The sequence below is a fragment of the Squalius cephalus genome, assembly GCF_949319135.1.
Source record: "Squalius cephalus genome assembly, chromosome: 20".
NCBI lineage: Eukaryota > Metazoa > Chordata > Actinopteri > Cypriniformes > Leuciscidae > Squalius > Squalius cephalus.
This window is the reverse complement of record NC_137141.1, coordinates 4,240,485-4,257,249: the sequence shown is the minus strand read 5'-3', so window position 1 is coordinate 4,257,249 and position 16,765 is coordinate 4,240,485. Positions and strand designations below refer to the sequence as shown.

Sequence of the window (16,765 nt, the reverse complement as noted above, 5' to 3'; positions counted from 1 at the left end):
GAAACTTGGATATATTTTAGAGTAGTGAATGTGCTGCTTGTATAGCAGTATATATTTACTGTCTTCTGAAAATACTCAACACAAAGCCATTATTGTCAAAATAGCTGGCAAAAAAAGTGAGTACACCCTAAGTGAACATGTCAAAACTGTGTCCAAAGTGTCAATATTTTGTGTGAGCACCACTGTTATCTAGCACTGCCTTAATCCTCCTGGGCATGGAGTTCACCAGAGCTGCTCTTCCACTCCTTCATAATGACATCATGGAGCTGATGGATGTTAGACACGTGGCGCTTCTCCACCTTCCGCTTGAGGACGCCCCACAGGTGCTCAATAGGGTTCAGGTCTGGAGACATATACTTGGCCACTCCATCACCTTCATCTTCCTCAGCAAGGCAGTCGTCATCTTGGCGGTGTGTTTGGGGTCGTTATCATGCCGTTCGGCCCAGTTTCTGAAGGGAGGGCATCATGTTCTGCTTCAGAATGTCACAGTACATGTTGGAATCCATGTTTTCCTCACTGAAGCTCAGCTCCCCAGGACCAGCAGCACTCATGCAGCCCCAGACCATGATGCTGCCACCACCACGCTCGACTGTAGGCAAGGCACAATGTTCTTGGTACTCCTCACCTGGGCATCGCCACACATGCTGGACACCATCTGAGCCAAACAAGTTTATCTTAGTCTCATCAGGCCACAGGACATGGTTCCAGTAATTCATGCTCTTGGACAGGTTGTCTTGTGAGCCAGCATCAGAAGAGGCTTCCTTCTGGGACGACGGCCATGCAAACCGACTTGTTGCAGTGTGCGGCGTATGGTCTGAGCACTGACAAGCTGACCTTCCGCTTCTGCAACCTCTAAAGCAATGCTGGCACGATCATGCGTCTGTTCACAGCACGAGGACTCATCTTCTTTAATTGACCCTTGCGAGGCCTGTTACGAGTGGAACCCGTCTTGGAAAACCTCTGCATGACTCTGGCCTGTACTGTAACTCAGTTTCAGGGTGTTACCAATCTTCTTATAGCCTAGGCCATCTTTGTGGAGAGCACCAATTCTAATTCTCAAATCCTTAGAGAGGTCTTTGCCATGAGGTGCCATGTTGAACATCCAGTGGTCAGTATTAGAAAATTGTACTCAAAGCACACATTTTAACTGCTCTTATACAAGATACACAAATTTGTATGGTCCTGTCAAGACAAAAACATGAACATGATGAATAGGACATGTGGCTTTGCATGGTTAAACGACGTACAGCTATTATCACTTAGGGTGTACTGACTTTTGTTGCCAGCTATTTTGGCTGTATGTTGAGTTATTTTCAGAGGACAGTACATATATACTGCTATACAACCAGCACATTCACTACTCTAAAATATATCCAAGTTTCATTTCTATAGTATTGTCCCTTGAGAAGATATACTAAAATGTTTGCTGAAATGTCAGGGGTGTACTCACTTCCATAAGTTGTATTTTCACCAAATCTAAACTAATTAATAAATAAAAATATTAAAAATAAAATAAAAATAAGGACATCGGCATATCTTTCAATAATGTTTACAAACATTATGTGAGTGAAATCTTGTTAATTACATAAGTAGTGAATTACATAGGGAAACAACTGGAAACCTTACTGACAAAAGAACATTTATTATTATTATTATTATTATTAGATTTATTAATCAATTAATTCCTGACAAGATTGTTTTGACTGGACTAACAACCACATGCTTTTAGAAACCAAAGTCAATGTTGTTGTTTTTTTTACAGCAGTCAGGATATTCCATCATAATTTCCTAATGAATTTGTAATCCAGTGTAATGATTAGGCCTATATCCACTGAAACTTTCGAATAAAATGATCCTATTGGCATTTCACTTTATCCTTAGATACATTTTTTCTTTTATTCTTAAGAGATTCTTTTTAGACCCCATTACGACTGAATCCAATTATGACGGAAATCCTTAACAGTATGTTTGACACGTGTTTATTTTCGCGCGAGCTGTAAGTAGCATCAGAGGATCTGGTCAATTTAAGCCTTGAAGCAGAAAAGCATTTAACAAAAGGGTGAAAGATGATCGGACAGTGATGCTTATTGACAGTTCAAAGGGCTTCCGTTGGAGTGCTGGAATACAGGCAGTAAATGAGTGATTAGAGCCTGACAGGCGTCTGTATTCAATCTGCTGATGGAGACACGCCGTCTCACCTTTGATTTGCGCTCGCGTCGCGTCGCCAGATCCACGCAAGTGTCACTCCCATTCAGACTCAGCGGTGCGCGTGCGTCACGCAGTCTAGCCGCTATTGTGCGGGTCAGACGGGCTGGAGCTGCAGGCCGCACCTGGAGGAGGACTCTTTTATTATGCTTTCATTTTCATTATTATGCTTCAACAACACAAACAAACAAGATACATTGTCATATCTCTGAATATAACCGCAATTTTTCAGCCTTAGGTTGAGCATAACTAGTACCAAAACAGAAAAATCACAACAAAACAAACAAATAATTACATTCAAATAAACAGCCTACAAAATAAAATAATATGAAAAATAAATCAAAAGGGGCTTTTTAAATAAATTGTTACGTATCCAAAAGAGAAATCACCTGGAGGATGACTGCTGTGGAAATGTGGAGCTACTTCTGTTGGAATCCACTGGCAACATGCTGATATTGTTATTAGTTATAAAACCAGAGTCATGTTAACAGTTTCGTTTAGGTATGATCTTTGCAGTGTCATGTTATCACATTTCCCTCTTAGCTTTCAGTGCAGGCCTTTGTCTAATCATATAAAGACTGCATATTCATTATTAATAATAATAATACATTTTCGTTGGTAATGTATGCAAACCTTGTCTTCTCTTAATCTAGACTAAAATGCCTTCCACTTCCAGAGAGGTGTGTTGATTGACAGCTCAAATTCCACTAAACCTTGTGTTCTCCTCTTCAGTGCTGATGAAGCCAGTCAACTTGTTTTCATACAGTGTCACACAAATGCTCATCCGGATTACATTTCACCCCAAGATGAAAGGTGAAAATTAATAACTTTTTGCACCGAAGCATTATTTTCATGAGAAGTGATCATTCTGATAATGTTAATCATTATTGTAACATAGTCATTTTTTATTGTATTATGGTAAAAAAAAAAAAAAACCTTCTTGGTAACATTTTTATTTTTAGGTGACGTACTTACACGTTACTACATTTACTTACTATAGTAATAACAGTAAATTATGCATAATTGCAAGCAACTAACCCTAAACTAAACCCTAACCGTAACTCTATAGTTGCAGTTAATTAATATTACTCAGTACTTATCTGAGGAACAATGTAACTATACATCACCATAAAATAAAGTGTAACCATGTTTTTTCCCCATTAGAATAATAAGTGTGGCATAAAATGTCCTTAATTGTCATTAACAGGGTTCTTAACATGTTCTTGACAGATTTTTCGAGTTTTCAGATGGATATGTTTGTTTCTTGATTAAAAATAATTAACACAAATTAACATTACTATAATGATAGAAGTCCCCCCCCCCACACACACACATAAGGCTATCCATAACAAATGACATGTATAATATGCAATAAATTATTACTTTTTCCCTTATATCATATCTATGTATAAACCGTTTATGATTATAAGCGTAATTGAACCATGCAAATGAAAATACTTTAAGAATGTGCAATTTAATGACAAACATATAGCAGAGGTTTGAATTGCTAAAATGCAAGCAATGCCGTTTCAGTTCATGAGTTCACAAAATATGTTTGAAGATGACTGGCATAGATACACAAGGTTTTAAAACTGCATTTGTTATATATATATATCTGGCTGCCTTCCAGTGTGTGTGAGAAGCCAATATCATCCTTTAGTTCTTGAACCTTTGAAACAGAACAACACACTACCTTTGATTAATCTCACATTGTTGTTGGAATGTTTCACAATTTATTTAACAACAAAGTTATTTTGGGAACATGTAAATCACATGCTGATGCAAAACATTAACTCACATCAATACAAATCTGATTCCTTTTACTGATACGGAAGAAAATCAGTTTTCCTAGGATTTCACACAGTGCTCTATTTTAAGTACACAAACGATGCGTTCTGATCAAATAGGGGGTTCGTTGGCTACGCATTTCTATTTTCGTGAATGTATATTGTATGAAAGAAATAAATACTAGCAGTAAATAAACTTTTAGTGGCTTCTAATTCTTCTAGCACATAGAAAAACCCTTATACAGTCTGATATACATTATGGAAAGCTGTACAGCTGAATTATAATTCAAATAAGGACACTTTTAAAAACATTTTTTTTTTTACTTATGTTGATATAAATATATATTTATATATACTTTTTGTCAAAATATATGATCGAGACAAACACACATCTCAACACAGAAGTTATAAATAAGTGTCCACATACGGGTGTGAATGTGTCCCGTGTCTCAGCGGCATCCGCATCCCTCCACCACCATCTCCTGATAGTTCTTCAGCACCACCCGGTCCGTCTCGTCCAGGTACAGCATGGATATCGCACTGAGCTCGGTGGGAACACAGCAGGCTTTGGGAATGTTGGTGTTCACCGAGTTAACCAGCGTCTGTACGATAGCGTGATTGGTGGAGTTCAGGTGATCGGCCAAGGGAAACGGACACTCGCCGTGACAGTAGTACGCCTGGTATCCCGGAGGAGCCACGATCCAGTCGTTCCAGCCCACGTCGCTAAAGTCCACGTAAAGCGCGTGTCTCCGACAGTTGCGGTTGCGCTTTCGGCCTCTTTGCTTGGGGCTTCGCTTCGCTCGCCGCGTTAGCGGATGACCTTTTCCGTCGTGCCCGAACGTGACTAGCAGTGGGCGGAGCTGGTCCCAGTCTTCATCCGGTATCGGATGCAGGGAACGGCTCACGCGTACGTGGCGTCCCTGGTGACGCCGGCTCGGGTTCAGGGGCACGAGCTCCACGGCGAGCCCGTGGTTTGAGCTCTTGTCACGGGTCCAGCGCAGCACGGCGGGACTCACGTCGAAACTCTCCCACCGGGTCGTGTTGTGGCGCACTAGCCGCGTGTCCAGGAGCTGCGTGATGAGCTGCCCGGCCCGCGGAGGCTTCAGCACCTCGTATATGTTTATCCGCTGGAGACCCTCGTCTCCCGAGTGTGCAGGATCTGAGGTTGCATCATCTATTTGTTGCCTGTAGATACGCAGCTCTGCGGTGGAGATGAGTTCCTCCTCTGGGATGCTGCTGAGATTGAAGATGAAGCGAAGCGGAGTCTCCTGAGAGCCGTCTGACTGCAACTCCTCCATGTGCTCTAGAGGAGAGACATCAGAGAACAGGTCAAGACCAAACGCGAATGACCCTACAAACCCTAGTAAATCCACTGCTAAGTGTTTCACATGCAGATTTCAAAGGCCTCTAAATGATCAAAACTAAGGTTTACTTGATTATCCAGACATAAGTTTTTAGAAAAAATTCTGACTGATAGTTTAGACTCTTTTATCAAGTCTTTCAGTATTGTACAAACGTCCTCTTTCAGCTCGAGCTTCACGAGTCTTTCTGTGTCAAATCTGCCCTGATTTGTCAAGGAAACGCAAGAATAACTTTGATATTGTTAGTAATATTTCAGCTGGACTGAAGCAACTTCGCTTTACTTGATTATCATTCATCATTTATTGAAAAATCATGCGGATCAAATATGATCATCAGGCTTTTGAGGAAGGTTTATTTGTTCATCTCTCAATCATCATTGTATTGCATTACATCACGTTTTAAAACATTTTGATCATAAAACTAAGCATTTAAATATCAGCTTACTTAGAGAAAGACTTCTTTGTTTCTTTACTGAATAGACGGCTAGAAACTCTGGAGTCTCCACTGAAAACATCATTCAGAAGAAGAAGAAACTGGCAAGAGACTCACAGAGCATAAAATAAAGGAAGCTGAGTAATTTGGATTTTCAGATTAATAATGATATAGAAATTAATAATGTAATATTGTTGCCATGTTTGTCTTGTTGCTAGGCCAACCTATTTATTTGTTCTCAGCAGAAGCTTTCAAGATTGTTCTTAAATATTTAAAATAATTTAATATTGTCGGCACGATAGCCTTATGGGCCGCCGTTGCGCTTCAGGTGACCCGAGTTCGAATCCCGGCTCGTGGACCTTTCCCGATCCCGTCCCCCGTCTCTCTCCCACCTCACTTCCTGTCCACTCTATACTATCCTATCACAATAAAGGCAAAAGTCACAACAACAACAAAAAAATAATAATTTAATATTCACTTAATTGGTATTGTATTGGTCCGTATGATAATCGAGTCATGGAACTAATCACCCAATCGGGATTAATTTTGTGATAATGACAGACGCACTCTTTATTATCCCATCCATCAGGGGTGTCCAATCCTGTTCCCGGAGATCTGCCTTCCTGCAAAGTTCAGACCAACCTTGCTCCGACAAACTAATTTTCCAGTTTTCCTGAGGATCTTACTTAGCTGGTTCAGGTGTGTTTGATCAGGGATGGAACTGAACTTTGTAGGAGGCCAGATCTCCAGGAACAGGATTTGAAGTGCCTTCACACTGTCCGTCCAAATCCGATTATTTGTGTATCCGATTGGAATCTGATCTAAAATTAGATACTGTCTGCAAAGTATCGCAACTGTTCGGATCTGATTTACGTGTCCCGTGGCGCTCGTTCGTTTACCGGAATATCTGCATTGGTTTCTAGTAGGGGTGTAACGGTACGTGTATTCGTACCGGACCGTTTCGGTACAGTGGTTTCGGTTCGGTGCACGTGTGTACCGAATGACTGAATGCAATATTTTGTGTGCGGAACATAGGTACATTTTCGTGTTTCCACACGAACATATTAAGTGGCGGAAGTCTCCGCGTTCAGCGCAAATCCCGCCCTGCAGCTGATTCTAATGTTTTACCAGTGTTTTACCCGTCGTCACTGTAAACTAAACCAATGAAATAGACTGCAGGGCGAAAAAAAACTTTTCCGCTCCGTGTGCGCCGCCGCACTCTCCGTTCCGCGCGCGTGTGTGTGTGTCGGCCCGCTGCGCTGTCTGCTCAGTGTTCGAGTCCGTGTTTGCGCTGCGCGTTCTGCTCTGTCGTTAACGGCCCAAACACTCCAATCATGTACCGATCACGCACTGGAAAAGCAAAGTCCGCTCAAATAAGGTGAAATTTCTCTGTAGTACACTTCTGTTTGCTGAGCTGGTATAGTTATGCTGGCAACAATGGTAAAATGACCTGCTCTGATCACATGCTCTGATCACATGCTCTGGTAATAATAGCTTTGTTTGGACTATAGCTTTGGACTATATTTTATTTTGATAATTAGTAAAAATCTTAAATTGATTATGTTGATTGATTATTGAAAAATAATAATACGTTGATATATTTATGTTTAATATTATTTTAATATAGGGCTATTTTCTGTTCCTTTTTTCCCCGTGTTTCATTTAATTAGGTGATTTATAAGTTTAATTATTGATGATTACAAGCTTGGAGGAATTGCAATTAATTACAGCAAATTGTGCAATTAATTAGTTTTTTTTTTTTTTTTATCGATTCCCAGCCTTAATTTTTAAATATGAGCAGGCCTACAAGCTGGGATTGGTATGCTGCACTGTAATCATAGTTATTTATTTATATTTTTCATTATATTTTATTATGTGATATTGGTTTGAGACTGAGAGTATTTTTATTTAGTGGAGAACTTTGCAGCAGTATTTTATTTCTTATTCTTTTTTTTATTTTATATATATTATTATATTTTATTAAAAAGTGTTTAAAAAAGTGTAAACAAATTGTTAAAAAAAAGTTTATAGTAATAAACAACCTGCAGTTTAATGTTTGCATTTCTTTCCCTTACTGTACCGAAAATAAACCGAACCGTGACTTTAAAACCGAGGTACGTACCGAACCGTGATTTTTGTGTACCGTTACACCCCTAGTTTCTAGGCATATGCCAAAAACAACATCAGCAACAGCAACATGGAGGGGTTTGCAATACAGATGCTGTCTTATTTACAACATGACAATGTGTAGCGACTTTCAGCATGTTTCCTATAACAACGTCTGACATGTTTACGTTTTATGTAGCGTGAGAAAGTCACATAAACCACGCGTAATCCGATCAGAGTGGTCGGACTGCAACTGATATCCAGAAATGCGATTTGAATAGGATTTCAAACCACTTATGAATGTAGCTCAAAACGGATTCGTAAAATAGCATTTCATGTGATTTTTTTGCTGTTCACACTTGCTAAATATGATCGGATTTCAATCCGGATTTGGACTGACAGTCTGAACGAGGCTTAATTGTCATCCAGCTATTTTTTAAAATAATTTTCTTCAATAGTAATCAACAGACATTCAAAATAACACTCCTCATAGAAAATAAATAAAACAAACAAACACTTTTGTTTAAATAGTATTTTCACTTGACAGAGTGTTGTTGAAGTGCAGCAATTATTTATTTTTTATTTTTTTAATGTTTTTGTTTTAAAAAACACATTTTTTTTGCATATTTTAAAAAGACAATAAACTTTAACGTCTTTTGAAGTTGTCCTTATTTACAGTAAGTAAACTAAATAAACAATGAACTAACACTATCTATCTATCTATCTATCTATCTATCTATCTATCTATCTATCTATCTATCTATCTATCTATCTATCATCTATCTATCTATATATACATTGAACTACAGTAAGTAATTTTGGTTGGTGTCTAAGGATAGTATATTTATTAAGTGTAGTCTTCATAATATATATATATATATTATGTTTTAGATCGAAAAAAACATAAAGAACATTTAGAATATTTAGATGTAACAATTTAAAGTTGGTCCAAAGTATCATCTTGCACAAGTGCAGAATCTCCGCAATTTTTAATGAATTGATTAATTTACACTGAAAAAAGGTAAATCATCTTAATTAACTGGTTTTATTCAAGAAAAAAATATGATTTAACATCACTGAATCAATCTTTATACATCAATTTATACCAGCAAAAATCATTTTTATGGGTTAAATCAGGAATAAAGATGACTTAAGGTAACAACTGCAGGTTACCACATTTACAGTGAAAGTACGAAGGTTATAAAAAACATAAAATAACGAGAATAGACTGTTTAAGCATGCCGATGGCCTTCTATCACCCTGAATCTGAACGTTTTATTCTAGGAATCCTGTCCGCCTAACAGACCACATGGTTGGCAACAGGAGTTTATTTAGAAATCTGTAGAGTATAGCATTAAAAATAATTACATGTTGAGGAAAGTCCCTCAACAGGATCCACATGAAAAAGTATAAACTTTTTAAAATTCTTTCTAAATGCTGGGTTGAGTTTAAACTATCCCAACATTCTCAGAACTTAGTGATGAACAAACGTTCCTCCAGTAACATTAATAGAATGTTCATTCAAAGTTATCTAGTCTATAATAATGTTATCAAAATGTAGGCACAACAACGTTTACAAGTCTGTCATTTAACTTTTCTTCTGAAATGTTTTAGTTGGATGTATCAGAGCATTCAGAGAGCATTCAAAACTAACATTCCCATGATGTTTGCAAAATTATAAAACGTAATGTCCTCTTAATGTTCATGTAACATTTAAAAAAAAAACTGAATGGAAACATAAACAAACACACAAAGCGTTCTTAGAACATATTTTTGTCAGCTGGGCAAGTACAATACATACAATACAACATACTTTACTGTCCCCTTAGGGAAATTTGTCTTGGGCTCAGTGTATGCTGCATTTCCAAATAACAGACTAAATAAATCAATCAATCACATGTACACTACCGGTCAAAAGTTTTAGATCGGTAAGTTTTTTAATGTTTTTAAAAGTCTCTTCTGCTCACCAAGTCTGCATTTATTTGATTAAAAATACAAACAAAAACAGTCATATTGTGAAATATTATTACAATTTAAAACAGCTGTTTTCTATATGTGAATATAGTAAAGTGTAATTTATTCCTGTGATCAAAGCTGAATGTTCAGCATCATTACTCCAGTCTTCAGTGGCACATGATCCTTCAGAAATCACTCTAATATGAGGATTTGATGATCAAGAAACATTTATGATTATTATCAATGTTGAAAACAGTTTTTTATATTTTTATTTCATGATGCTATGATGAATAGAAAGTTCAAAAGAACAGCATTTATCTGAAATCTAAAGCTTTTGTAACATTAAACACACTACCCTTCAAAAGTTTGAGGTCAGTAAGAATATTCATTTTATCTTTGGGGGAAAGAAATAAAATAAATCAATAGTTTTATTCATTAAGGATGAGTTAAACTGATCAAAAGTTACAGTAAACACATTTATAATGTTAGAAAATATTCTATTTTATATAAATGCTGTTCTTTTGAACTTTCTATTCATCAAAGAATTTTTTCAACATGGAAAATAATGAATGTTTTTTGAGCATAAAATCCTCATATTAGAGTGATTTCTGAAGGATCATGTGACACTGAAGACTGGAGTAATGATGCTGAAAAGTCAGCTTTGATCACAGGAATAAATTACATTTTAAAATATATTAAAATAGAAAGTAGTCATTTTAAATTGTCATAATATTTCACAATAATACTGTTTTTTTTTTTTTGTTGTTTTTTATCAAATAAATGCAGCCTTGGTGAGCAGAAGAAACTTACCGATCTAAAACATTTGACCAGTAGTGTATCTCACCTAAACAATCCATACAGTGGAGCAGAACGTCATATTGCACAGCTGAAAAGGCCACTGTTTTTGCACGATTAAGACTAGTAATAAATGGTCACAATCTCTGCTGTTTTACCTTCATGATGGAATCCTCTCACAGTGTTTGCCCGACTGGTGGAGCGTTCGGGATAGTGGAAGCTGAGGTCGTGGGCTCCGGCCTCGTCCGCCTCCCCCGACTGCAGTCGATACAGGTCCAGCAGGTACTGGGGCACGACAGTGGAGGTGCTGGGTCGCGGTCGCCTCTGAAGCCCAAACATGTGCAGGAGCGTGGCTTCAAAGTCCCGCAGCAGTTCATGACTCTGACCCAGGTGCTGAGCCGACACTTTCTTCTTCCCTTCCTCAGGTATTAGACTAGCATAGCTGCTCTCTCCCAGTAGGACTTGGCATAATAAAATAACCATCAGCATTCGATTACCAGGAATCATGATGTCTCTGGTGGGCGGTTGAACAAGGAAACAGAAAAGCAAGACTTCAGTGAAAGATGTTTGTCACATTCAATGATGAAACCGCACACCAAAAACACTTCCAGAAACAACAAAAACAAGTCAATTTTATCATTTAGGTCAGAAACAGACTTTATGCTAGTATTCAAAGGCTGAGTTGCGAGTCTCATTGAACACGCTTAGCATGACCTCCATACTCAAGGGGGCGACAAAGTTTCCTTCAAATAACTATATGTGTTTTATTCAAGTAGCTTGTTATGAACATTTAGACTTAATTGACCATTGTTCAAACAATTTCCCCACAAAGATTTCGCAATGGTTCAAGTTGGATTCGACGCATTGACCAACAGAAATCTGCTTGATTGTAAAGTGACTTCAGTGTTAGATGTACAAAATGCATGGCTACAATATTAAACTTTTCTGACTACAAAATCTCGCCGAATGTGACCGCATCTTTCCACTGACTTACTGAGCAACATTCACTTCAAACTCTCGCTCCACCATGACAGTAGTTGAACTAAAACAATCATGATAGTCTGAAATACATCCGACACGTTTCAGAATGCAACAATGCACAAAACTACACTGAAAATTTTTACTTGGAAACAAATTTCACACAGAAGTTGCTAGTAAATTTCACAAGTAATTACAAAAAACTGGCAAGTAAACGTAAAATTTGGGACTAGAAAGACCGAAATAGTATATTCGTAGTAACTACTCCAATAAAAGTACTAAAAAGTTCTCTAAAAGTACTGTACAAGCGTTTCAAATCATGTACATGCACAGAGTATGTTTACACCTTATTCACAACTCGTTTATAATTCAGTAGTTTACAACAATATAATGAAATGAGCTGAGAAATTTAAGGGATCATTAACCAAACAATTAAATATAATTCTGTCATCATTTACTCACCCTCATGTCATCATTTCTTCAGAGAAGAAAATATATTCAAAGGAGTTCAAAAAACTTTGGACCCCATTGACTTTCATTGTACACTTTTAAAACTAAAGGTTCCAAAAGTTTTCGCAACAATGCCATATAAGATCCATTTTTAGTTCCCCAAAGAACCATTTTTTCTTAATCTGAAGAATGTTTTAATAATCTGAAGCTTTTTCCAGTAAAGTAGAAAAAAACACATGGATGTTAAAGGTTCTTCATGGAAACATCGATGCGAATAAAGAACCTCAATAAAGAGTTTATGGACACTGAGATAAAGTTGATGTGAGGGTGAGTAAATGAAGTCAGAATTTCTTTCTGTGTGAACTATCCCTTTAAGGGTCAAACCAAACAGCAGTTTGGCAGTCACAACTGATGTCAAACAAAGATGGCAGCCTACAATTTTCAAGTGCACAAACCACAAGATAAAACTCCTGATTGACCACTGTTTTTTTGTAAAGAATGACTAAGCCTTTTAATTTGCAGCAAAAATGTAACAACCCCGTCACACAATTAAGACTGGATAGGCGTAGTCCACTTACCGACAGAAAATAAAGCATGGGAAAACAGTCCATGTTTGTTGAGAGGTGATGCAGGACGAGTTCCTCAAGCGAATGTTACGTCGTCCTGCAAGGCTGTTTAAGAACTGCGGTGAGATCCTTTTCCTGAAAGACAAGGGTTTATTTGTAAATAGAGGAAACATTTCAGAATAAGCATGGCATGATTGCAAGGCAAGAGTATAGTTTCACTAAGAGCAAAATGCAAGTTTAGGCCAGACACCTTTAAGCAACTAAAATGCTGGCTGTGCAACACGTTATCATCGCTCATTTACAAGACTACCAGGTGTGAACACCTGAAAGGACGGCAATTCCAATTTACATACAAATAGAGGTTCGTCTGTCAACAAAGGGATCTCAGAACTGCCTCTTTTATTGATGGTCTTCTTACAAGTCCCTCTTAAAGAGTCTTTAAAAATCCCCCAACCCAGACTGGGCATGCAAGCGGCACCGTCCTGGTTTGTTAACCCGTAACATCCAAATACGTGCCAAAAGCAGAGTGCGTTTAACAGATATCTTGGTTGCAACCGTGCAACTCCACAAATGTGATTTTCAACAAATTATCCGAGCACAGAGTAAATGCACTAATAACAATCACAAGTGCTTGGGAAAGGTCTCAGAAAACAACGTCATCACTGAAACCACAGCTGAACTCAATAGTTGTATTTTGTCATTTCTTGGACTTAGTTCTACTGGACCAAGTCCAACCATTACAGCAGGAATGATGCATTTTAACAAGAACACCGTGTGTGTGTGTGTGTGTGTGTGTGTGTGGTCACGAGTGTTATTTCTCTCTCCCCGTCTTCACGGTCTGTGATACTAGTGCTTGTCATTCTAGAGTGATATACCTTTAAAAAGATTCATAATGTCTGCAGTTTTAGCAACTATGCTATTCAAACAGTTCATTATGTCGAGAGCAAACCATAAAAATGAGCGTAACTAAAAGACTTTGATCAGCCATGCCAGAAAACATGTAACAAAGCACAAACAATTGGTTTCTTCAGACCACCTACTCTTGTTTAAACGCCTACAGATACTGCCCTAAATATTTACAGAATCCCTTTTTGATGTGTTTGAAGATGGAGAGTAATGCATGTGCTTTTGCACAGTGTGGGTTTACAGTCCTTTAATTTGGCAGAGCCGTGTAAAGCTCACAGTGCTCGACTTTGCTCTACCCCAACCCCGCGTAATGAGATTAGGTTATGCACATGGTTCTTCAGATGTGTGGGACAGGGTATGGGGGAGTAACAGACCATATTGAGCAGCCAATGTTAGGATTTAACCTCTGACAAGTTTTATTCAGAAATCAAATCTGGAAACCTGAGTAGCATCATGTGCATTTAGAAAACAAGACAGCTTAATTGCAGCTAATGCAAAGTAGCGTATAGCCTTCTGTGCTATCATAGGACATGTACATACATAATCTTATTGTTTGATCCCAAACTGCTTTTTAAGAATAAAATTAAAACATGCATTAAAATGAATGACGATATTAAAGTTAAGAAAACAACTAATCTAAATGTGTTGTTGTCTCTCCCACATTAAAATAAAACATTACAATGTACACATCTGTCCACCAATAACAAGGATTTTAATGGCTTTGCAATATAAGCAGCATAATAACAAAGTATGCAAGTACAGTATTAAAGTACTATAAGCAAATTCCACAAGAAGCCCTTTCTTGGCCTAAAAAAGGTTCAAGACCCTTGCTCTAGAGTCTAGACGACAACATCTGTTGATCTGTAATCAGTAGTGGACTGTCTGACTCTTGCAACAGTTTACGTTTAATGTCAAGTATTTGGTCTGAAAAGATATTTAGAGTATCTTATTTTTGCTTTTGCTTTCCACCTCCTTGAACTAAAGACAAAGATCCCTGCCAAATGGCTCATGGTTGCTGTGTCTCTTTATGTCATAATGTCCCTCATAAAACCTTTCAGACGTGTTCTTATGCTTGACTGAGTGCCACCACTCTTCACTACAAGTCATTTAAGACAAAGTACAAGTCTTCAACACATTCGTGGAGGTCAAATTTACTAGTGCATTCTTACACTGGAGACTGGTTTCACTTAACTTTTCAAATTAAGACTATTTTCTTTAAAACAACAGCATAAATGCTGCGTAACCCTTGAGCTAGGGATGTGTTTGAATTGGATTCTTCACTGAAACCGGTGTCACAGTGATTTGGAACATGTAGAATCTAGAATTTTGTTGTAGATTCCAGAAGTAATCTTGATATGTTGCTGCTTTCCCAGCTATCAGAGCTCTGGCTAACATTCTGGCAAGGATCTCTCAATGTTAGGAACAGACATTCTTCCAGTAATGTTCAAACTTAACTGGTCTTTAATAATGTTCTCAATACATTAGCACAAAAATGTTATTTTATACATTGTTTATACGTTTTAGTTGGATGTGCATGTAACATTTTGTACATAAATGTCACTACTTGTTTGTGTCCAAAGTAACGTTCCACTAATGCTTGCAAAATTCTAAAATGAAATGTCGTATAACAAAGAAAAAACATTAGACGTTTTCATAATGGGAACATTAGCAAAACGTTACATTTTTGTTAGCTACGACCATAACTGTTAAGAGGTGACAACATACAGCAATTAAACTTGTAGTAACATGGTATTAGACACCATCGTAAAACATAAATTAAACATAAAATATATTTTCTGTTTGAATGAAAAGCCATATAAGCTCTATTCCAAACATCCAGCCCAGTGTATGTGTGTGTGTGTGTGTGTTGTGTTGTGTGTGTGTGCGGTCAGGTGTTTGCACGCGTTGGTGGTAAACTTGCAAACACATTTACCATAAACACCCCAGAGTGACTGAGCAACATATTGACATATTTAATGCTGTGTAACATTCCCAATACACCCAGTACAATTCTCTTATCGTGCACGCGACAATCCAGAAAGCTCCCGTGGATTATAATAATTGCGTCTCTCGGCGTACAGACAGGTTTGTGGATTATGATGGGAGCATTCTAGTTAGATGTCTCGCCTGCAAAGATGGGAAGTAAAGGATTTCCATATAGCTACACACAAAATGTCCCAAAAGCGCATTGAACGTGTGTAAAACCACGTATACCTCAGATAAAGTCATAAATCACTTCTTACTATGACCATATCCTAATGAAAGCTGACTTCAACGACATGCCAACTTACCATTGGTAGAGATGCGCACGGTATTCCTGAAGAGAAGACGTAAAACGGAGTTTTCAACGGAGTTCGCCTCACATAACAAAAGTCCGAGGCTGAAGGGAATGTTTAGGTCATTAGTTCCGCGTCATGTAGAAGAAGAAGAAGCCAGCAGAAGAAGTCCAGTGGATCTGTAGCTCCAGGAATATGCGAGAACGGAGAACATCACCGACTGATCCCGCATCCAGTTCTCCTGGCAGTTTTTATGTGACCGCCCAATGAAGTTCCTTTGCCTCCTCCCCTACTCTCTCAACCCACCGCACTTCACCCAACACCTCAGATAAACCCCAGAGAACGCAAACACACGAGATCTATTTCCTTCTGTAAGTTACATTCATGCACTGCTAAATCTGCTGGAGAATAATGAGCGCGCTAGCAAACACATGCAACCTATTCGCTTTCTTCTCCCGAGATGTCATCACATGGGTTCAACACCCTTGCATTGAGACTGGAAGAGCGTGTTTATATTCCTGGGACCTTTGTGGACTTTTCTCCAATGTAGTGAACAATATATTTTAGTAGCCTACATTTCCCTGACAGCATAGGACATGTCACAGTTTCAAAAGAGCACATTCAGGGCTTTCCAGAGATACCACATGTTTGGAGGTTTCAACCTGAAAACTCCCCTCTGCTTTGTGTTTAAAATGCCTGGCATTAATATAGTGATTACAATTAGCACTCTTATGGAAATATGATCATATTTTATAATTATAATTTAAATCAGAATAATAAAAAAAAATGTCATAAATCAACTTCTCAGGAAAATGTTATGTGGTTTCTAATCAAAATATGACTTTCTGTTACAAAACATGGCATTGATTTCCGACATGTCCACTGTAGAGACACCAGGACTTACAGCATGTTTATGGAGACACAACAGATGAAATTATATACAAAA

General features: G+C 37.9%; 1 protein-coding gene across 1 annotated transcript; it reads right to left on the bottom strand.

The window, feature by feature from the left end:
• Positions 1–2,284: 2,284 nt before the first annotated feature.
• Positions 2,285–16,192, bottom strand: bmp4 (bone morphogenetic protein 4). Its single transcript, XM_079852394.1, has 5 exons — positions 15,835–16,192; positions 12,650–12,772; positions 10,802–11,157; positions 4,420–5,295; positions 2,285–2,330 (listed from the first exon to the last, which is right to left on the bottom strand). The coding sequence occupies exons 3-4, from the start codon at positions 11,148–11,150 to the stop codon at positions 4,442–4,444; spliced, it is 1,203 nt and encodes a 400-aa protein (XP_079708520.1). The 5' UTR covers positions 11,151–11,157; positions 12,650–12,772; positions 15,835–16,192; the 3' UTR covers positions 2,285–2,330; positions 4,420–4,441.
• Between the last annotated feature and the right edge of the window lie 573 nt (positions 16,193–16,765).